The sequence below is a fragment of the Zootoca vivipara genome, chromosome 1 (genome assembly GCF_963506605.1).
Source record: "Zootoca vivipara chromosome 1, rZooViv1.1, whole genome shotgun sequence".
Taxonomy (NCBI): domain Eukaryota; kingdom Metazoa; phylum Chordata; class Lepidosauria; order Squamata; family Lacertidae; genus Zootoca; species Zootoca vivipara.
In genome coordinates, this window is record NC_083276.1 from 81,947,931 (window position 1) to 81,971,928 (window position 23,998).

The 23,998-nt window shown below is 45.8% G+C and overlaps 1 protein-coding gene across 9 annotated transcripts in view; it reads left to right on the top strand.

Moving 5' to 3' along the window:
- The first annotated feature begins 3,902 nt into the window (after positions 1–3,902).
- Positions 3,903–23,998, top strand: part of SLC43A3 (solute carrier family 43 member 3) — a 43,923-nt gene continuing 23,827 nt past the window's right edge. The window contains exons 1-2 of one of the 9 annotated variants that reach the window (XM_035124994.2): positions 5,156–5,233; positions 6,721–6,788. Coding sequence is in view for 4 of the 9 variants with exons in the window: in XM_035124929.2 (XP_034980820.2) it covers positions 17,113–17,173 (61 nt within the window). In the remaining 5 variants the exon portion in view is untranslated. Of the gene's footprint in view, positions 3,987–5,126; positions 5,234–5,493; positions 5,661–6,720; positions 6,789–9,212; positions 11,366–16,194; positions 17,178–17,230; positions 20,442–23,998 lie in introns of those variants that run through there. The other 8 variants (XM_035124976.2, XM_060277419.1, XM_035124985.2 and 5 more) reach the window with 8 other exon arrangements.

The following is a 23,998-nucleotide window of genomic DNA, read 5'->3' on the forward strand; positions in this document are numbered from 1 at the left end:
GGACTGGTAGCTGAATCTTATTTCAGCACTAGCAACAGGACAGTGTCCTCTACCACCCATGAGAGAAGCAGGCTACCTAACGGGGTGCAGATTAGAGTGCATGGGCTGGTCTGACTCCCTGTCTGCCTGCTGGCCTGACTCCCTGTCTGCCTGCTTCAGGGTTCAGTGGCTTTTCTGCAGTGATGTATTGGGAGAATGTGGCTTGGTGAGACAGACTGCCCAGCTCAGCAGTGGAAGCAGCTGTGGCTTTCAGTCAGAATGTGTCAGGTTTTCAGCACCAGAGCCAGCAAGGAGAGGTTTTTTTGCCCATCCATGTTGCTACTGATAACTTACTGAGTTTCTCTGAGAACCAAAGTGGATAAGATGAGGGCATCTGTTTATAGATGTGTCTGTTCTGACCACACACACATATAAAGGGAGAGTGAATTCTGATTTTAACTTCAAGAAGCATGTGGGTGAGGGAAACTGGATCCTCCCAGGCAGTGCCTCTCCTATTGCTTCAGACACTTTCCTCTTAGGCTGTGTTGTACACATTATTGTTTACTCCGACTGCACTGCGCTCCCACTGTGTTGCTTGAAGTTGAGCACACATGATGTTAGCCACAATGCATCTGAATCCTGCAGCTTCTTAAGAAATACTCCTGTTTGATGCACTTCCCCTTAAACCAGCAGCTTCCATTTGATGAGGGGGGGAAAAGAAAGCTGAGGTGAAGCAGAGGGGTGTGTATTGCATATATCAGTGTTTCCCAACCTTGTGCCTCCAGATGTTTTGGGACTACAACTCCCATCATCCCTAGCTAGCAAGACCAGTGGTCAGGAATGATGGGAATTGTAGTCCGAAAACAGCTGGAGGCACAAGGTTGAGAAACACTGGCATATATGCAGCAATGCAGCATGGGGAACGAAATCAGCCAATGTTATCCGGGATGAAGAAACCCCACCCACCCCTCTCCAGTGTACACAGCAATGTAAGAAAGTCAGTTGCAGTGAGGAGGGAAGCTAACCTCAAAGCTTTTCAAGGCACCAATGTGTACATAGCCATGAGTTGGGCTTCTCCTTCTGGTATTGGAGCTAGAGGGGGGGGTGCTTAAGGAAAGATCACAGCTCTCAACTATATAAAAAAAATTAAAATAAGAAAAAAATGAATACTGCAGCAGCGATCACCTGTCCAGGTGAGCCCCAGCATGCTGGCTTAGCTGCTAGCATGAGGCAGGTTTGCCACTGCCACCATAACCTGCCATGGACTATGGCCCTGAAATCTAACCCTCACTGCAACACTAGGTCTGGAAACATGGATTGTAAACATGGCTGCCCCAGTCACATCGCATTCAGTCCTCAAAGTGGAGTAGTAAAATCCAAACCATACTGACATCAGTATACATCAGGGGTCAGCAAACATTTTCAGTAGGGGGCCGGTCCACTGTCCCTCAGACCTTGGGGGGGGGCGGGACTATAGTTTGGGGAAAAATATGAACGAATTCCTATGCCCCACAAAAAACCCAGAGATGCATTTTAAATAAAAGGACACATTCTACTCATGTAAAAACATGCTGATTCCTGGATTGTCCACGGGCTGGATTTAGAAGGCGATTGGGCCGCATCCGGCCCCCGGGCCTTAGTTTGGGGACCCCTGGTATACATTCTAGTTCAGCTGGATTAATCCTTTTTATAAGCCTTGCCCCAACATAACACCAAATGTTCTTTGTGTTAAAGGGAGTAGGACAACCCTACTTCTGGATCAGCTGAGAATTTATCCTTTTGTTACCTGTCCCTCTCCCAGTATTCAAATAGTTCTGGAGGTTATTTACTTATTTATTGATTACAGGTTTTTTGCTTTCGTTTTAAAACCCACTGGATTCATTTACATGCATTACGCACACTACTACTTCAACAGATGTAAAATTGTATATTTCATGCAGGTTTCCTAACTATAAAAAACCTTGCAGCCTCCACAATTGACTAGTCAAATGGTTTGGCCTTCTCTCCCATCTGCAATAAGGTGTGGCCCTCTTTTTGGTGAATTATTTAAAGGACACAGGTCTCATATTATATACAATAGCAAGGTCATTAGCTGCACTGAGGTAGGTAGAAATGCAGATGTAACCCACTCTCCAACACATTATCACAGTTCAGTGTGAAACTGAACACAGGATGGGGTTACACAGGTTAAGAATCAGGAATGTGAATATGAGAGGTGAAGATGTGAATATAGGAGCAGGCATAAGGTTTATCCCCCACTTGATGGTATCCCCTTTTATACACACAGAGCCAGACCTACTATTAGGCAGAATGAGACAGCTGCCTCAGGTGGAAGATGTCAAGAGGTAGGTGCCCTCCCACCTCCATTCCTGGGTTTCCTAAGCAAGTTAGTCCTGTACCTCCTAAGCTGTGTATGGTGGAAGATGTTGTCCCACCACCAGTGTTGAAAGAAGATTCAGCTGGCAATCCAGTCAGGTTTTTGTATGTGGAATGGGTGCAGCACCATTTTGTTCTTTGCCTTAGGCAGCAAAATGTTTTTGCCTAGCCCCACTTATATAAGTGAATGCTTGCTAGGCAAAGTGCTGTATTTGATACTACTGTGGTGAGAGCAAAACAAACCCTTCACCTTGACATTGGGTGACCTGGCTCTCACTGAGAAGGGTTCCATTAAGGGTTGCGGTGCACTTTCCCAGGGATCTCCGAAATATACTATATCCAATAGGGATAATGCTTTCGTGTTCATGTCTGGACGTGGTTTTCCAATAGGCTTCAGCTTGTCCAATATGGGAACAGTATACTGGACTTGACAGCCTTTGGTTTGATGCAGCTTGTCTCATCCTATCTATCTATCTATCTATCTATCTATCTATCTATCTATCATTCATTCATTCATTCATTCATTCATATATATTTTTAGCCACCAATAACAATAGTTCTCTGGCCAGTTAACTTTTAGATTACCCGCCACACACTCTGCCCATCATAGCCACTAGCATTTTCTTAGCAACTCAAAAGATAGGTACTCATCTTTGCTGCTCAACAAAAAACTGCCCGCTCAAGAGGCTGGTTACACATTACACACACCATGCCAATAAACAGACATTGCACATTTTGGAGCCTCCCGAAAGAAAGACAGAGAAAATGTAGGCACGTTACAGGCAAACCTACAACAAATCAGGGGCCACTGGTCACTTTTATCTGGCTCTCTTTGGTTTCTCTCTCCTTATCTGCTTTCCTGTTTATTTTTCTGTACAATTACTTTCAACGTGGGAGAACTTCACAGAGTTCTCAGCAGTAACCAGTTTATCTAAAAGCAGATGAATCACAAGGATAGCTCAGTCAGTAGAGCATGAGGCTCTTAATCTCAGGGTCATGGGTTCAAGCCCCAAACTGGGCAAAAGAACCCTGCATTGCAGGGGGTTGGACTAGATGACCCTCATGATCCCTTCTAATTCTACAATTCCATGAGTCTATGAATCGTGGTCCAAGTTTTCCCAGACTGTTTATGAAAAAGATTCAATTAACATGAAAAATGCAGTGTGCCGGGTTAGCAAGTTGTAACAGTATTTCAATGCCAAATTGACAACCCTAATTTGAGAGCACCCTGAGGATAAACTGGATCTGAAACATGTTGGCCTCACTAAAAAGTTCACTCCCATCTCCCTTTGCACAGCTGGATGCTGTTTCCCCCTCCTTTCCCAGCAGTTGATGGCCTGCCAGATTGCCTTTCAAGTGAATTAAAGGGAGACATTTTTTGGGGGAACAGTTATATGTACTGCAGTTATTGCATCATTGTTTTTTGTGTTGTGAGTCACTTTGGCACATGCATGTAGGAAACTGTCACACACAGTTCTCAAAACAGCAAATCCTCACTTGCTTTTCCTGGGGTGGGGTGACAGAAGTATGATCTCTAGATAATACTGGGTCTTCTACACATGCAGCAGAACTACATGGTAGTACATCAAACGTGGAGGTGGTAAAATGCTCTGTACGACTTCTGACAACAGGTATGGGGCTCTACTTTTGAATACTTCTCCATGCCCTCCAGTTTGAACAAAATCCCTGAAAACAAGAAACTAGCACACCAGAAAAGCAGGACCACAGGCAGCTGCCCCAGGTGGTGGATTTGGCAGGGAAGCAAAGTGTTATTTATTATTGTATTTTTACTAAGGATGGGGAAATGGCCTCCTTTCTTTTTTGCCTTATGTGCCCAAAATTCCTTAGGGGAGAGTTAGAGCAGGCATCCCCAAACTTCGGCTCTCCAGATGTTTTGGACTACAATTCCCATCATCCCTGACCACTGGTCCTGTTAGCCAGGGATCATGGGGAGTTATAGGCCAAAACATCTGGAGGGCCACAGTTTGGGGATGCCTGAGTTGGAGCGTTTGCTTTACGGGCTGAAGGCTTCAGGCTCAATCTCCACCATCTCCAGGTAGGGCTGAGACAGATCCTGGTCTGAAATCCTGGAAAGCAGCTGCCAGTCAGTGTAGACAATACTGAGCCAGATGGACCTGATGGTAGGACGCAGTAAAAAGCAGCTTCTTATGTCTCCCTCAGAGAGCAAAATGTATTGGATCAGGGTTTCCCAAATTAGGATCTCCAGCTGTTTTTTGGACTACAATTCCCATCATCCCTGACCACTGGTTCTGCTAGCTAGGGATGATGTAGTCCAAAAACAGCTGGAGACCCAAGTTTGGGAAACCTTGTACAGTATTGGATCGACGGCGTATCGAAGGGTGGTTCAAAACCAGCACGTTGCTGTTCTTCTGTTGTTGTTGTTGTTGTTGTTGTTGTTGTTGTTGTTGTTGTTGTTGTTGTTGTTGTTGTTGTTGTTGTTGTTGTTGTTGTTGTTTAAAGCGATCATCTGAAGTGGCCCAGTTCATTTTGTCACCCAGCCCAGCACGCCGCCACTCGTGTCTCCTCCTTCCTGGGGTAAATCCCCAATAGGGCTGCAGCAGCCTATATACAATATATGGTTCCAGGAAGGCTAACAACAGCGCGGCTGTTTTGGCGCGGAGAAGGTCGCGAGACGAACAATCCCTTTCATTTCGCGCGGCCCAGGGGGGCGGGGGCGGGGGCTGGTCCAATACGAGGCTCCTTAAGAGACGGCGGAGGGGGCGAGCGGGAGAGGCGTGTCTCCGCGCTGACGTCAGAGCACCCCGCGCTGCCTATGGAGGACACCCGTGGCGCGCGGCCAGGGCTGCACGACCCACCGCTATGACAACAGTCGGCCGGCCGGATTGACGCGGGCAGGGTGAGTCTCTCCGCCGGAGCAAATGCGCGCGGCTTCCTTTCATGTGGGACTGGGGCGGGCCTGTCGCCGAGAGCGCTTGGGAGAGCCTCGTGCCAGCTGCCTCCCCGAGAGCGAGCAAGCAAGCAAGCGTGGGAGGCGGTGGGGGGAGGGAGTGGGCAGAGAGAGGCGGCCACCCAATCGGCGAGGGGCCCCGTGGGGGGCAGAGCGGGGGCGGGGCCGGTGACTGACACCTCTGGGCGCGTGGGGAGGGAAGGGGAAAGTGCTTGCAGCTGAGGGAGGTTGCCGGCGCGTGTATGTGCAGGTGGGAGCCTGGGAGGAATAGTGGTCTCTTCCAGACCAGCCTGCCCTTTGGCCACCCGGGGCTAGTCGACGTCACCCTCTTCGCACTGGACTGAGTGGAACAGGGGCCCTGAGCCTTAGGAAGGAGGTATGTCTGGAGCGCCAGGTGCCCCCTAAAAGCGCCTATTTGTTAGAGGGATCTTGGAAATTGGTTCTCTCGGCTCAATGATATTTGAGCATGCCTACCTTGAATGCATCCCCGGCGACTTCTGAATAAATGAGCCACGTGTCGGGCTGCTACTGCTGCCGTGAAAATGTGGGGAGGGAAGGAGCCTCGGCGCCTAACTTCATAGGAAGACATCAGGAAGTTTGACTTGTACAGGTGTGTTTGAGAAATTGCCCTGAAAAGTCGTCAAAGAATAGAAGGAAGGTGTTTCTTGCTTTTTGTATCAGACTCGTAGTCTTGGGTCATCTAGTCCAACCCCCTGCAATGCAGGAATCTTTTGCCCAAAGTGGGGCTCGAACCCATGGCCCTGAGGTTGCCTGAGTTTATATGGATAAAGGTAGTGACTATTCAGAGAGGAGAGGTGGGCTACCTGAATAAATTCTGAGCAGACGGGTCGTTGTGAGGAAGGGTTTGTATTTATTCAGGTTTCTTAATTGTCCTGTCTCCAGGGTAGTTGTCATTACTGAAAACAGATAAATGAAATCAATAGGCCAAGATCTCGACCCAACATAACATTCTACAGAAAATTAAAATAGCCCCCATATCTGTCTCTGAAAGGAAAACCAAACATGCACTACTTACAGCACATCTGGAAATTGATATGTGTTGTGGTTTTGAGATGCTGAAAGTTAACAGCCTTAACTAGCATAAGTACCGGTAGATGTGGAACTTGTGGCAGGTCAGGCTCTCTAGAGAAAAGCTGGCAGTACTAGCATGTATCCTTTGGAGCAGGTGAGTACCTGGTGGTGTTCTAGACCCCTGGGAAAAGGAGGGAGAGTTTTTGTTGTGAAATATTGAGGAAGGGGGATTCTGGGTAAAGAAAGGCCTTGCTCAGAAGGGGTCTCTGGAATCCCAAGAGAAGCTCTTTAGTGGGAGACAAGTGATCTGTTTTGCTTGCTTCTTTTCAGAGTTGAAGATGGCTTTAGAGTATGCCATTGAGTAGGGCATATGCACTCATCCCATTGTTATGTCTGACAAACAGGTTTTGCAGCATTTCGTATTGTTTCAACAACTGTTTGACCAGAGGCAACAGTGGGACAAAACCAATATGTGAGTACAGTGGGACTTACTCCCTTGTAAGTGTGTGCAGCATTGGAGCCTTACTCCACTTTTCAAAAACAAAAAAACACTGCCTCCAGCATTTATCCAAGGAGGTCCTGTCCACTGTTTGTGGTCCTGAAATGGCAGGCAAGGAGATAATGAAAAGAATCAGTCTTTGTCTGATATCTGCAAACTTCTCTCTTGCCTCTTTTTCTTGCTCATAAGCAAGAACACATGATTTTGTGCCCTACTGAGGTCTGCTGAATCATATATTTCACAAAGTCCTCATTTTATCTTCCACTTGCTCAATTATTACCTAAAAGTTTATACAGGCCCTGCAGATTGTGCTGCTCAGAAATGGACGGTGTCGTCTGTCTCTATGCCTCAGGTGGTCAGAAACGGCACAGAACCGTGTCTTTTTATCCATGTAACCAAATATCCAAGCACCTCCCTTTTGTATCAGCAGGAGAACAATTTGCACCAATTACTACTTTCTAATCTATTTGCTGGGATGAAAATGGAATTAAATGGGAGTATGGTCTATGAGGTTTAGAGCTGTTGTCAATTCTCCTAGACTTGTGTTTCCTTTAGGTCAGGCATCCCCAAACTGCCACCCTCCAGATGTTTTGGTCTACAACTCCCATGATCCCTAGCTAACAGGACCAGTGGTCGGGGAAGATGGGAATTGTAGTCCAAAACATCTGGAGGGCCGAAGTTTGGGGATGCCTGCTTTAGGTCCTCTCCACTGCTTGTGGACATTTCTTACGCTTCTGAGCATGAGCTAACTTCCCTCTTTGAAAAGAAAAGGAGAAAGCTCTCTAATGGGATGGCCAAGACCTTGAGGAAACCGCAGGTATAGTTAAATTAGGCAGTGTTTGTTTTTCCTTAGAACATATTTTTTAAAACATGTTTCCCGCCTACTTGTACATTTTTTTGCTTTAGAAAGCCAGAATGCTGTGAAATGTTCCTGGTCCTTCCCTTCACTCCCTCCTTTGCAAAAACAAGGTGCAACTGGATGTGCAGGCGTGCATACACAAGAGTGTAGTGCATATTATTTAGGTGTGTAGCAGGCTGTGTAAATGTGTGTTTGAATGCTGGTGGTACTAAGTGTAGAGAGGGATAGTTGTGCATGGAAAAGCTCTTCTCCCAAATGAGTGGTCAGCAAGTGGAACCTGCAACAAAATGTTGCAATATGGTGTGCTGGATGCCAGCCAGCTAACCTTTTCTAGGTTACTCTGTTCTATTCTCCCTCTCTTTAACAGTAAGTCAGCATGTTGTGCTTACTGGCCATGCTCAGTCCTCACTGAACACTCCCTGTGTGTGTGTGTGTTTTTACCCCTCATCCCTGTAGGGCTTTCCCTCTAAATATTTTTCTTCTACTGCTATAAACCTCGGGTTTTCCCCAAACCTGTTTGGGTGTGAATGTTGCCATTTTGACTATAAAATCAGTTTGCTGTTAGTTTACAGGATACACAGTAAAGACCCGTGAGTACAAAACAGTCACATTGATACTACTGAATGGCAACATATTTCCCCCCATTCTATAAACAGAATGCAAGTGTGGTGAGACAGGGTTGCCATATTTCAAAAAGTAAAAGCCAGGATACCCCAAAAGCCTTTTTTAAAGGAAACCCTCGAAATTGTTGTCTCTCCCCCACCATGTCAATTCCACCTTTTAAAGCCCTAGGTGAGATGCAAAAGAGGAGAGGGTTTTTGTTGAAAAGGGGGATTTCAGCAAGGGGTGAGAATGAAAAGCTCTTCTGGGAGATAATTAAAGCTGTAGGCCTCCTTCTCTTTTCAATCTGATAGCCATGACAATATGTTGTGAAATCAGAGTTCCTGTGGAAAGTTTTGTTCTTGTTGACCCAGGAGATGAGGGAGTCTGAAGCTTGGAAAATGTCCTTACCCCCACTCTGCTGTTTGGAAAGTCAACATAGCAGCTGAAATTAGCAACAAGGATAAAATAAACGAGGCCTGGAGCTAGTCAAGAAGCAAATCCCTTGTGGATTTGACGTTGGACTGCAAGAAGATCAAACCTATCCATTCTGAAGGAAATCAGCCCTGAGTGCTCACTGGAAGGACAGATCCTGAAGCTGAGGCTCCAATACAGTACTTTGGCCACCTCATGAGAAGAGAAGACTCCCTGGAAAAGACCCTGATGTTGGGAAGGATTGAAGGCACAAGGAGAAGGGGAGGACAGAGGACGAGGTGGTTGGACAGTGTTCTCGAAGCTACCAACATGAGTCTGACCAAACTGCAGGAGGCAGTGGAAGACAGGAGTGCCTGGCGTGCTATGGTCTATGGGGTCACGAAGAGTCGGACACGACTAAACCACTAAATAGCAGCAGCAGCAGCAGCAGCAGCAGCAGCAACAACAACAAATCACTGAAGATAAGAGCCATAATAAACTTTTAAGGAGGGTTTTTTGTTTGTTTGTTTGTTTGTTTGTTTGTTTGTTTGTTTTTACTGTGTAGGTCTGATCCCACATCTCAGAATCACTGAAGGGCAGCAGTAAGGGTATTGCCACCTCTGATTAATTTTGGGTGGATAGGATATCCCAATATTGTCACAGAAAAGGGACTTCCAAGAGTATCACACAACTACTAAAATGTAATTGGAATGAACAGTGCAATCCTATACATGTCTCCCTGGAAGCAAGTGCCATTGAGTTCAGTGACGTTTGCTTCCATGTAAGTGGGTGCAGAATTGCCGTCTTTGTTAGATACTTTATAGTTTGACTTGACCATAAGTCAATCTAGCCCTGTCTTTAGACTCCAATCCTAAGTGCACTTACTAGGAATTTAGGTTGTAATATACTTGCATACCTGGGAGTAGGTCTCAATGAACTCAAGGGTTTACTTCTAGGTAGGCATGCATAGGATTGTACTGCAAGTCTCATGGAGCTCAACAGAATACACTTCCAAGTAGGCCTGCATAGGATCCCTCTCTGCAGATAGTTTTGATTGTATTGCTGCCTCTTTGAGGAGAATTGATATTCTGCATAGGGAAAGGGTAGGGCTACTTCAGGCATCCCCAAACTGTGGCCCTCCAGATGTTTTGGCTCTGAAAAATCAGTAAAAGAGACAGTAAATTTCTAAAATGCTGGGGCTCCATTATGCTTGGAAGTTAGGTTTTCCACCTGGAGACATTGCCCTCTAAACACAGAAATGTGGTGGTTAGGGTTGCCAACTTTTTGGACCTGGGCTCCTCTGGACAGATTTCTAAAGGGCATATGTGCTGCTGCCCAAAAGGGCCTGTTTCTTGTAGCTACCAGCTCTGCCACTGAGAGTTGTGGCCAGGTTTTGCCCGCCCATGAGGCCAGATGAGGTGACCACCTCAGGGGGCAGTATCCCTGGAGGCAGCAGATCCTGATGTCAATCTTTCTTGCCCCCTTGTTCCTCATGTACCGGTATATCTTCACCAGGCACCCCCAAACTGCAGCCCTCCAGATGTTTTGGCCTACAACTCCCATGATCCCTAGCTAAGAGGACCAATGGTCAGGGATGATGGGAATTGTAGTCCAAAACATCTGGAGGGCCGAAGTTTGGGGATGCCTGGGCTACTTGCTCAGCTGGTTTAAGGCAACAAGATTCTCCCTAACCATAATTCTGTCCTTAAGGAATTGCTATGTAAATAGAGGTTAGAGATTTCTAACTTTATTTGCAGCACTCTTGCCAAGCTGCAATTCCTAGGACTATTTTTCAGCAGCCAGACTCGCCTCACCTGGGCAGTTAAAAGGGTATCAAACATACAAGGAGCTACCATCCCTGTTTGCTCTGTTTGCCGATATTGTCTACTACCCTTCCCCAACACCTCTTTACACCTCACCCACCTGTCTTCCCACAGCCCACTTCAAGCCCCTCACCTCCTGCCCCACACCCTTTTAAAGGAGAGGGGAGGTGCTTCACAGTGTGGCTTGCTAAGTTTGCCAGATTTGAGTTAAATGCTTTGCTGAATCAGAGCCTTTGGTTGTTGCTTAGCAGCATACCTACTGACCAGCAAGGGCATTTTGTTCAATGCATTTCTACCCATGACCTTTGTGTCCCTCTATTCTGTTTTATGTAGTTAATTATTCACAAATTGAAAGTGAATTCTTCCCAAATTCAAATCAATTAATGATCTGTTTTTATGTTATGCTGCATACATCTTAATGGTTCTGTTCCTTATATTAGAATGCTTCAAGGCACCAATTTTTCATTTTATTTTAGTCTTAACATGATCAGCAACTATTTTTGACAATTATGTTCTTCTGCCTCAAACACATGACAAGCAGAAAGTCTGCAGGTGATTTTTTAAAACAAACAAACAAACAAGGAGATACAAGTGATGAGAAAAAACTTTATCTACTTATTTGCAACATACCTGTTTACTGTTAACTGTACAAATATAGGGTCAGTAAAGAAAAGAAAATGGAGACCTGGGAAGCCAGTGACATGGGCAGATGCATAAGAGGGCTTGTACTTCATGAGAAGGAGGAGCAAGACTGATTTTGGAGAGAGAGAGAGAGAGAGAGAGTCAGTCTCTGTAGCACAGAAGGGAGCTCTGTATGCAACGAGAGGACTATGAAGTGTTTCCGAGAGGGGGAGGTGAGCATTGTAGCACCATGAATAGGCTGTTTATAATCCAAGGAAACCAGTCCCCGGGGTCATATGCTGGACAGTTTTGGTCTGTTCCAGCAGTGTCATGCTTGGCATTTAATGAGCTGGTCTTTTATATCCAAAAGAGATGTGAATTTGGACTGGTGAAGAGGTTGATGGTAGAGAGTTTGCCTTCAGCCCTGCTATCCACAAACTGTACTTCATTTTCCCTAAAGAGACCATAAATTGTACTCTTCCAGGGTTTGTTTGTTCTGCTTACTGGTCCAAGATTCTTTTTTGGGGGGTAAACCTGGGTTGTCTTTTATCTCTAAATGCAACTTACTATTGTTCTTGTATAAATGATTATCCCCTCATAAACAAGCAAGCAAGTGCTTTGTTATGCATAGTATAGGAACATCTGAAGGCTTCTATTAGGGTTGCCAACATTCATACCAGCCCTGTTCCTGACCATTTAACTGCAGTCTGATGAGCAGAAATTTAACAACTTTTCCTGGCAAGGAGGCAAAAGTAATGAGGAAAGCTCCACTTGTTAACACAGCGCCCCCGCACCAGGCTGCCCCTATCAACAAGGGAACAGGAGCATTAAAAAGTTGGCAACCCAGCATTTCAACATGTCTTACTTGCAATGTAAGTTATGTAATGATATGTATGTCCCTACTACTATTTGATTTATGCAATACGAACAAAACTGAGAAGTGGGAGAAAACGCTGAAATTATGGTTTGGTTTGTGGGACACAGCCCAAAAGAAGCATCCCCTCCCCCAAAGATGACTGAGGATCTGATTCTGCTTCCAATGGGATTGCTGAAATGCAGTGCACCTGAGTCTGCATTCCTGAATGACTGTCTCAGGTGCATAAGTAGTGGCCTTAGGGCTTTGTGTGTGCGTGTGAACAGTTTAAAATAGAAACAATCAATCTGTATAATGAGGAGCCTCTACTGTAGCTTTCCCAGATAATTCCAGATAACTTGCCGCAAAAGTATTCTTGTTTTACAGCCTCACTGACTGTTCATGGTTTAAATGACAGAGTACTGTCATCAGCATGTTGCTCTTTATGTCAGACTTATCTGCTGCTGCCCCTATACCTTGCACACAGATTCTTTTACTTTGTGATTAGATTCCTTTCAGTCTTCCTTCCCAGCCGTGCAGCCTTATTACCTCTTCTCTCCTAGGCTTTTTCTGCAAGCAAAACAATCTGGGTGATTATGATGAATGCATTTCAAACACCTTCCTTGTCTCCCTCCCTCTGCCACCTCTCAAAACTAATGGGTGAATCTGGTTAGTTTTTCTTCACTGCTTTATAGCTACAGCCTTTTTGCAACTCAAGACAAAACAGACATCTGTCATATGTATTGGTTAAAATGGTTTGTACACTAGGATGTTTTCCTGTTCCTTTAGCCCAATTAAAATGGATGTGAGCAGTGATAAAACGTGGTTGTGCTGCTATGTGCAGCTTCCATGCATTTTAAAGGGCCTTGCACAACAGAGCCTCTCTATCAGTTGTGACATAATATGTTGGGAGACAGGGGATCTGTGTATCTCCAGATTTTGTTGGACTCCAGTTTCCACCAGCTCCAGCCGACATGTTCAGGGATGATGTGTGCTGTAGTCCGGGAAAATCTGGATGGCCTCAGGTTTCCCATCCCTGCTCTAGAGATAGTCTCATGAGAAATTAGTGCAAGAAATCCCAGGCAGATCCATCAGGTTCCAAAAAACTTAGGAAAAATCATCATTAATGATTCTGTGATAAGACATATGTAATTGCACTGGACCTCTCCAAGAGACCATTTTCTTAAGAATTTCTTTTCTGTTGATAATCCACATATTGTTTAGCTATCTGTTAACCTGAAAATATATGCACCACAATTGAGATGTTACCCATTCTACAATTTAAACACAGAGTATACACACTACATGAGAGTTTAGTTAGGGTTGTCATATGTCCAGATTTTCCTGGACATACCGGGAATACTGAAGTTGAAAGCAGTGACTGGGCAGAAATTGGTGAAATGTCCTGAAAATGTCCATGGCAACCCATGGCGACAGTGTCGTTTTTGCTGATTTTTCTTAATAATAGTTAAAAATGCAAAAAAAACACAACTTTTGTGTCTGGATTTTTACCTTTTGAAATGTGGCAACCCTGGTTTAGTCATCTGGACAGTACAGGAAGGGTGTGCAGTGGAATAAAGAGCTCGCATCTGAAAATTCAGTAAAAGAGACAGTAAATTTCTAAAATGCTGGGGCTCCATTATGCTTGGAAGTTAGGTTTTCCACCTGGAGACATTGCCCTCTAAACACAGAAATGTGGTGGTTAGGGTTGCCAACTTCTTTTTGGACCTGGGCTCCTCTGGACAGATTTCTAAAGGGCATATGTGCTGCTGCCCCAAAGGGCCTGTTTCTTGTACCTACCAGCTCTGCCACTGAGAGTTGTGGCCAGAGTTGTGGTTTTGCCTTCCCATGAGGCCAGATGAGGTGACCACCTCAGGGGGCAATATCCCTGGGGGCAGCAGATCCTGATGTCAATCTTTCTTGTCCCCTTGTTCCTCATGTACCGGTATATCTTCACCAGGCACCCCCAAACTGCAGCCCTCCAGTTGTTTTGGCCTACAACTCCCATGATCCCTAGCTAACAGGACCAGTGGTCAGGGAAGATGGGAATTGTAGTCCAAAACATCTGGAGGGCCAAAGTTTGGGGATGCCTGATCTTCACTCACCCCATCTTCCCTGGCAGGGAGGGGGGGGAGACACAGGTTAGCCTCAGGCTGGTCCTTGTTGTGTCAGGCCAGAAAAAGGCTTTGGGAGACAAATCAAACACACAAGGCAGTTTATGTAGGAAAAAGGGCTACCTGAGGTATCCTTGTCCAGGACATTGAGGACTGTAAAAGAACTAGCACCTTGGATTGTGCCCGGAAACTAACCTGTGGTCCAGACCAGTGGAGTTCTTCTAGCACTGCACAAACTCTGCAGTCCATTCCTGACCACTAACCAAGAAGCTGTGATTCTGGACCAGCTGCTGTTTCCCATTTTCAAGGGCAGAACCAAACAGTCTGGCTGTAAGGCTGACCATGGATTTCATACACCCAACTGTTACAGACGTGCACAGTTACTTGTGACCCACTGAGCTAAATGTAGCATACCACCTGTTTTTCGTGACTACTAGGTGTTTGACAAGTTCTCTGTATTGTATTTCTGCCCCCCCCCCCGCCCCGTGAGTTTCATACTCCCCCTAGTACTTAGATAACACTAAGTTATCTGCTAACATGGCAATATAAGGTCACCTTTCTGGGAAGTGCACCTTTTTTGTCCTTCATAGTGGGTTCTGTCAGGATTTACACTACCAAATTATATAAAGACAATATACTTGAGGAAAATGTATTTAATAAAAAAAACCTAATTCAAAACTTCAAATAATATCTACATATGGCCAGTACTATTTTTCTAGAAAGAGGTGCCAGAACTCGCCATGAACACATCCCTTGTTCTCTTAGAATGTGCACCTCAGAGGTGCTGGAACTGAGTTCCAACTGAAAAAAAGCCCTGCATATGGTTGGTATAAGTGCATAGAATATAGACCCAAAAAACCCCCACACAATATTGTCATCATTGTAGCATGATCTGCATGCCTAGATTAATTTGATGCATAGCAATAGAAAAGAGAAACTCCTGAGTGCAATATTAAAATGGACTGAAAAATGTACTTGCAATATAGCAGTAGACATTATTCCATCCATGCCGCCACCATTTTTATGCTTCACCTTGATCACGGAGGTCTTCTGATGGGGGCATTGGGGGCCAACCCCAGTTCAGCTGGCCTTCACCACGAACTGAGACTATAGTGTGTTGGATCCTGACCTGCAGAACTCCTTGCCAGTAGGGGTTCAACAGGAGTCATCTCTGCTCACGTTTAGACATCTTCTGAAAAACAGGCTTTTTGAAACTGAGATTTTTATTTTGCCAACCAGCTGGTATGCCCGGTGTTTTTCTTGTTTTTATTATAGTATTCTATTTTTAGTTTGTATGCTGCCTTGCAATATTTTATATGAAAGTGTGCTTATATATATTTAAACAAAATAAATAAAAAGTGTATTCTTTTGTCGGTGTATTTTAATATTGTGCAAGGAGGCACTGTGTTCAGTTGACGAAGGGACTCAGGCCAGTCCTTACCTCTCAGCTTAACCTACCTCAGAGGATTAAATTAGAATGAGGGATGGGGAAGATCTTGTATGCCGCTCTGAATTCTCTGGAGGAAAAGTGGGGTATTATTTAATAAATAATATGCCTGCTCTTTGTCCATGGAGTTTTCCTGGCAGGGATACTGGAGTGGCTTGCCGGTTCCTGCTGCAGGTGGATCACGTTTAGTCAAAACTCTCCACCAAGACCTGTCCATCTTGGGTGGCCCTGCACAGCATAGCTCATAGCTTCTCTGAGTTATTTAAGCCCATTCGCAATGACAAGGCAGTGATCCATGAAGGAGTTTTGAATTATGGTGCTGGAGGAGACTCTTGAGAGTCCCATGGACTGGAAGAAGATCAAACCTATCCATTCTGAAGGAAATCAGCCCTGAGTGCTTGCTGGAAGGACAGATCCTGAAGCTGAGGCTCCAATACTTGGGCCACCTTATGAGAAGAGAAGACTCCCTGGAAAAGACCCTGATGTTGGAAAAGATGGAGGGCACAAGGAGAAGGGGACGACAGAGGTTGGACAGTGTTCTCGAAGCTACCAACATGAGTCTGACCAAACTGGGTCACGAAGAGTCAGACACGACTAAACAACAACATGCCTGCTCTACCGTATTTTCTCTGGTCAAACAGGTTTTGTCGCACTATACTAACCATTAAATAAGCATTGTGTTTGTCTGGAGATGCTAATAGGATGTGGAGGGGGTGTGGGATTGTGTATCCCATGCATGGACAGTTTATTACGCCATAGGAGGAGTGTGTGTTCCATTGACACTTTAATCTCAGATATATGCGTTGTCTGACCCTAAACTGTGGTAAATTAAACCACCCTGGACCAAAGTGCAGGCATCACTCTGCCATGCCAGCTGCACTGCACAGTTGTAAAAAAAATCCTCATGTGATGGAAAGGTTAACAGAAAAATTACTGAGGGAATCATAATGATTTTTAGAAAGTATGACCTACAACTGCTGGCATAGTTGGTGTCAATAATGACACACAGTCAATGCAGTGGGAAAGGGAAATCCAGGCATATGGAAAGAGTGACAGTTCTGGGCCAAAGTTAATCTTTAGTGCTGGAAAGCAACTCCTTTGGCATAATTAAGTGGACTTTTCACAAGCCCTTGCAATAATGTACCTCCATTAAGGGTCCATTAAGGAAGTTAAATAAACAAGTGTAAGGTGCAAAGTCTTCTTAGGAATTAAAAGGTCTTTCTAACAGTAAGCAGTGGCAGAAGGTGCTTGTCGCTGCTTCTTGCAGCTTGGAGTGGGAGCAGCGCTAATGGCTTGGAAGACACAGACGTGCCACCCCCCCTGCATCCATGAGATTTGCTTGATGGCACACATGCAGGAGTTCAGCTAAGACAGGGGTGTCCAAATTTTTTCAAAGAGGGCCAGATTTGATGAACATGTGTGAGGTCCGACCAAAGTTGTTGACCTCTTTTAAGGATTGAAGTTGTTGAGCTTTTTAAAGGATTTTACCCCAGGGAATAAACTGCTACAGGGGCTGGATTAAACTGACCGGCGGGCCAGATTAAGCTCCCAAAATGGACTTTGGACATGCCTGAGCTAAGACATCCAGATGTTGGATCGTGCAGCGCAATGGCAGACACAAAGCAACGTAGGTACATCTCCAGCTTTGTAGAGAGGCTAGTGGTCTTATGAGTGAAGTGTGTAGAGGTATGTTGCAACTGTTGGCATGTTGCAACTGTAATTCTTACTGTGCAATGCAAAATGCAAAAATCAAGTCTAAACATACTGTTGCTTGGTAAACTGATGCACATGTACCATTCTCTGTAGGGCTCTTAACACAGAAGGAATTGCACCACCTTTGTAGTAATCAGGAAAATGCAAATATCCTGGAATTGTTTGGTATGGAGATATGGGTGGAAAAGTAGAGTGGGCAACTTGCTGCGTAATTATTTAGTGGACGATATATGCATTAAATTCTCAGTTGCAGATATGAAGCAACCTAACCCCTTGACTTTTTGTTATCTAGTTTGTGATGCTTGCAGCCTGGGTTATATTGCGAGCCCATGCGCTAAACCCTGTCCCTGGAGCCTACCCCCCAGGAATGAGACATGACAACAATGTATGGGTTTAAATTAGGCCACAACTTAATCGAATTTCAGGTGTAGGAACCTTGGCTTAGGCCTTGGAAGGTATCCCTCTCATACCTGACAGGGGCTGAGGATGCGCAGGGCAGCCAGGCGTTGTGGGAGGGGACTGTAAAGCGTGGACTTACACAGCGTGCCCTCTCACTTTGCTGAAGCTGGGCGTTTGATCTTATGCTGCCGCCCCAGGGCCAGTGACTCCCACAATCAACCCTTTAATGGGCCCTGCTAATGCCGCCACATGGGGGGTCCATGAAAATGCTACCCCCCCCATCTCAAAGATGTGACAAATTGCTACAGGGAAGGCAAAACCTGCCAATGCAGGGAAATTCCTTCCCCGTTCCGAACACAGCAACCATCTTATGACCATAGCAGCGCCCGCTGACCTAGGAAGCAAGAGGTTAGCCTGCAAAAGAAGACCGTGTTGTATTTTAGGGAGGGGTGGGTGAATCTGGAAAGAAAACAAAGTGAGCCTGGGCCCGAAGAGCACCAGCCTTTTTCCAGCCCTCGCCCCATCCCCAGCCCGCTGAGATGGGGACAGGCCGATCGCAACCCTGTAGCCAAGGTGGGTAGCACCCTGGTCCCGGGAACCCCGGCGCGGTGTCATAAACCCTGCCCACTTCTTGGAGGGGGTGAGCGGTAATTGTGTTCTGTGAGGGCAAAAGAGAATATCTGGAGAATTTTCATGACTGGGTTGCAACAAAGTGGCCTTGATGGTAGATGTCACTCCTTTGAGGTAGGTCTGTGTGACAATGAAGAGCAGATCATGGGAAATAAATGGTGAGCTGGATCCACGCTCACAGGCACAAAAGATTATAAACTGGCCCATCACTATATAGTGTAGGCATGGTGAACCTTTGGTCTGCCAGGAGTTGCTGAAGTACATCCCTATCCATTGGCCATGCTTGGGAGTTGTAGTTTAGCAATGTCCAGAGGGCCAAAGGTTACTCACATTTGCCCTACAGAGTGAAGGGTTGCACTGTTCCCCTCCTCAACGCATCCCTATGTAGTCTCCGTTAGGATAGTTCACAGTAAAGCACTATGAATTGTGTACACAAATTCAGTGTTTTTTAAATTCATTACCTTGGTAGATTGACTTAAAACTTTATTTGGTCATCATTATGTTTCCTTTGGAAACTCCTCTTTAAGAGAGTTGGGATGCCCATCACACACCAGGTCAATACAGTCCTACTTCCTGAAGTCCCAGTGCTGTGAACAGTCAAGATAGTATGTAGTTTCTGTGGAAAAGGCAGAGTTTGCAGATCTTTATCTCCGAGATACCTGGACCACTTTGGAATCCAAAATAGCTTGGATCCAAGGCAGTCTGCTGTGTAGCTTCCTGGCTCCGAAGCTCTGGAACAGTGTTAGAATCTTGGGAAGTCTCCTAAGGTGTTCTTAAAATATATATTTTGTAACCTTGTCCTACTTCTTCATTAACTGAAAACAACAGACAGAAAAGAGGCAGGAAGTAGGGAAGGGATATGCGTATAATTCTGTGACTTGCAGTTCTAGCTTCCAGTCAAGGTATGACTTTTACCAGGTCTCTCCTTTCACTTCCAATTGCACTGCTTTTGGGAGGAACTCTGCCACCTACCTGTAAATCCTTACCAGTTTTTTTGCTTTCTGTGACTTTAGGGCAAATGGAGCAGTAAAGAATCTAAGACTTTGTCTAAGACTAAGTCTTTGAGGCTTTACAAAGACTTGTTTTGTTCATTCCTTCTGTTTTGATTTTACATTATATTTGAAAATCAATTAAAAATGCAAACAATATACTGATTTTTATTCAAAATTCCCTAACCTCTGTGTCTATTCTTCTGCAAATGTTTCAGGGGATGTAGCTTAAGGGCACATTATATGACATGTTTATACAAAGTACCCACAAAACCACAGGGCAGGGCATCAAACCTTTTAAAATGATTTCAAACTTGTCATCTAATGCAGGTGAATTCATGTAGTACTGACTCGCAGATGTACAAGGGCACAGCTATAATTCTTTTGTCTATGGGAAAATATATGTAGCTGTGCCCTTGTGCATCTGCTATGTGGAGAGCTGAGCCCTCCAACCCATTTGAGCTTGACATCTCATTTTGATTTAAACAATCCCAAGAGAAATAGCAGTAAGCTAAAGGGGCGCATCCAGCAGTAATTCATTGGTGACCTCTAAGGCAAATGCTATTGAGATCATAGCCTTGTAAATGAAACTGGAGGAATTTCTGCAAGAGGTTCTCTTCTGCCTGTGGGATCTTTTGTGGACTGCAGTGTCAGGCCCAAGGCATTTTGCAGCCTGAGGCAGAGTGGCAAACAGCACCCCTCTCCCCAGGTCAAGGTGCCTAGTATTCAAGGTTGGCTGAGTTATTTTGGCACCTGCAGCAGAAAATCCCACAAGTACTTCTCCCTGCCCCACTCCCCGGCACTAAAAAAATAACCATAATAAATTAAGCACTGTAACTAATTTGTTGCCCATTTATGATTCTCTGTCAAGTGCCCTGCCCATCATTACATAACGGGTTGCTAGCGTAGTCAAGTGGCTGAGATAAGGAGCAGAGGGATTGCAGACGTCTGGGTCTGGGTAGATACTGTAGGAACGGAGAATTTGTCTACTCCACATATTGTAGACCTAAGGGAAAGGTGCGGAGAAGCAGCAAAACCAGGGGAAAGTTTTGGCAGTTGTTAGATTTGGAGGGAGGTTAGCTCTGATGAGCAGAAGGCATTCTGAACCTGCTTAGAGCACCTCCACATACATGCCAACTGCCCCTCTTTCTGTTCTAGCCCCTGGTAAGTGCCTATTTTTGTTGTGTTGGGGAATTGCCTTATTTGAACTTTGTTAGGGGGAGTTCCTAGAGATGCCATCCTTTTGAGTTTCAGCTGCCTACTCCAGGTCTGCAGAAACAGGGGAGGAGGGGGGCGCATCTTGCCTCTACATGCAGCCATATGAATTAGGGTGGTGAATCCTTTTTTAAAAATCTGTTGAGGGTCCACATTCAGTGTGTGTGTGTGGGGAGGCTCTGCAAACCAATGGTGGGTGGGTTAGTATTCAAATATGTGTGAAGCTGGAGTTGAAGGTAGTGGGGCTGCCCCTTTTCTTTCTTTCTGCCACTCCTTTCTGTTTTCCCCCTTTCCCCTCATTTTCCTCCTCCTTGCCACCTGCATGGTGCTTATGCCAAGAGCCACAGGTTGCCCTCTGCTGATGTCAAAGCATGCATGTGTGCACCGAGGTCCTGTGCCGTTTTACATACGCACACTGCAGCTGCTTAAGGTACATTTTTGAACTGTTGATACCATATTGCAGGACATTTTAACCAAACAATCCAACACCCTGCTAATTTTTGAATCAGAGAGGCTCTTGTAGAGTTGGTTGTATGTTGCTTTGGGTTGTCCTAGCCAAGATAAAACAACTAATAAATTTAATAATAATAATGATGATGATGATGATAATAATGATGATGATAATAATAATAATTAATAATAATAATACCTGTAATAATAAACAAAAGCAGTAGATCTGGAGTAAAGCTTTCAGCAATGTGTAATTTCATCTGTAAAATGTTGGCCCTAGCAACTCTTAGAGTTCTACAGTTGTGCCATATAATCGTCAACCATTGCAGAATCAAGCTCCTGTTCATATTAAGCCCCAGAGTTCAGGGTTTTTCAATTTTCTGAGATAGAGGTCAGCCTTTTGGGGCACAAGATATTGAACCATAAGCTTCAAGGAAGGTGTTACATTTGTAAGCTAGAGGTTTTGGCACCCCTTTCACACAGTTTGAGCACCGAATGCTGGGTCACACTTAAGAAGACCTGCACTACAGAAAAGTCTTCTGGGGTCATTTTATGTGTGATGAAATATTCTTCTTTTGCAGAGATAAATTCCAGCATAGATCAAAATGTGCATTTCATCACTTGTGAAGTGCACCACATGTATTTACGGTAATTTATTTCTGGGTGAGGAAGTTGGCGTGTACCTCAGCTTCCCATGAAGTGTCCTGGTATCTCACAGGAAAAAGCCAATGCTGTGTGAAATGTCTGGGTAGAAACTGAGTAAGGGAGAGATCTGGGGCAGCAGCTTATGTATGAATGTGACTGTACTGGCGAATATGTGTCAGTGTACCCATCACAAGTTTGTCTGACTGAGAGGTGACGTTGATGTCTTCCACCAGAGGATCTCCTCTTTCAACATTTGTTTCCTTCCTCTAGGGAAGGAGGGAGGAGACATAAGGGAGGAGAAAAAGACTCTGGGCATTCTCTTAAGTTACATAAGGTCCCAGTCCAGTGTCTGCTTCCTGTTGTTCATTATTCTGCTGACTGGACCTGCCTTCATTGGCAAAGCTCTCACTCTCTGGAGACAGCTGTGTGTCTTTCGGGTCTTGTCTGAGAGCGGCTTGTGGAAAACCCTGTCACTTCTGAGACATGAGGCGCATATGCCGGTCAGCAGCATCTTTTGCCCCTCTTCACTCTCTGGCAGGTGTCCAGCCCATGAGAGCTTAGCCAAGAGTAAGATGTTTGTGGGGAAAATATGAGGAAGTTTCTAAAATAGCTGAATGATTCTAAGGGGAACCAGATGCTGTGAGGCATGAAGGAACAGAGATACGTATTTGGGAGATTGAGAATGACTCAGGAAAGTGAGGGAAGGTGATCAAAGAGTAAAAAGAGTCCTTTCTGGATAGACTTGAGTGGGTAATAAAGATAACTGAGGGATGCAAAGAGATATCGAGGTGTGTGGTGGCATGGTAGCAGAAGAAATGAGATGAAGCAAGAATCTGGAGGAAACAATTTAGCAGGAGTGGGAGAAAGGCAGCAAGTCCAAATAAAAACATTGTTTCCCGCTCCCATCCTCAAAGAGTCTGTAGTGTGTCCACCCTTTAAAAAGCCAGCCTTGGACCCAATGGAATGCAACAGCCATTGGCCAGCTGCTAACACTGCATTTTTCTAGATGGTGGTGAGGGCAGTGGTGGAGCCGCTACAGCTGCTTCTGGAGGAGACATATGATCTAGATTAATTTCAGTCTGGTTTCACATCTGAGTTTGGGACTGAACCAGCCTTTGTTGCCTTGATGGATGACCTTTATCAAGAAAAAGGTAGGGGAGTGCAACCCCGCTTCTTTTGCTGCATCTCTCAGCAAGTGATTCTCCTGGCCTGGTTCTGTAGGCTGGTTATTGGGGGCACTGTTCTACAGTGGTTCTGTTCTTACTTGCAGGGTCATGTCCAGGAAGTAGCATGATGGGGAGACTGCTTCTCAGGCCCATGGCAGTATACAGTCCTGGAGGGCACTCTGTCCAACATCTATATGAAGCCATTGGGAATGGTCGTTTTGGGAGCAAGGTCTCACCAGTATGCTGGGGATGCCAAGTTCTCCATTATATCTGACTCAGGAAAGGCTGTGAAAGAGTGGTGGACTGAATGAGTCTGAACCCTGGGAAGACAGAGGCCTTGTGGGAGAACAGTTCTCACATCCAGGCAAAATGCTAGCTTCCTGTCATGGGTGGGGTTCAGGGCTGTCTTAAGCAAATCCAGTGCCGTGGCACAAAGGTCCCTCCGGCGCCCCCTCCCTCTCCCCTAGCTGCTCTCTCGCCCTGGCTCAGTGTCCCCAGCACCACCAGCCCAGGCTTCCCACCGCCCCTCACCTGCTGCGTAGTGTCCTGCTGCCAGGTCACACCGCCGACCTCTCTCCACCCCAGCCAGGGCGTGGGCAGCTCCCGCCACCTCCCTGGCCCAGAGGCCGCGAAGCCCAGTGGCCGCCATCCGCACCAGAGGAAACAAGCGTGAGCGGTGAATTCCGGGTCCCGCAGTGCGCCGCTTGTTCCCCGGCTTCCGCCTGTGCTCTCTCACTGTGCTCCCAGCAGCCCGAGGAGCAGGAGGCAGTTTCCATGCCGTTGCCTGTGCCCTGGGGAGTGGTGGTGGTGGGGCGGCGGGCACTAGTGACGTGGAGGAGGCCCCTTGGGAGCTGCTCCTGCCACTGCCACTCCCGCAGGCGACAGCGGCTCAGCAGGCAGTGGCTGAGGGGATTCCCACGGCTGAAGGAGAGGAGGCGGCAGTGGAGCCATAGGGCTTGGTGGCTCGTTGCACCCCACCAATGCCTTGGCATCCCTGAGAGGCCGGTGCCCTGGCGCAACGAGCCACTAGCCCCTATGGGAAGGACGCCTCTGGTGGGGTTGCACCCCCTCTAAACGAACAGGTCCATACTTTGGGGGTACTCTTTGAGTCAGCATTCTCACTTGAGGCTCAGGTCGCCTCTGTGGCTAGGAGTGCCTTTTATCAACTTTGCCTGCTACTTTGTGTATATCTGAAGAAGTGTGCATGCATACGAAAGCTCATACCAATGACAAACTTAGTTGGTC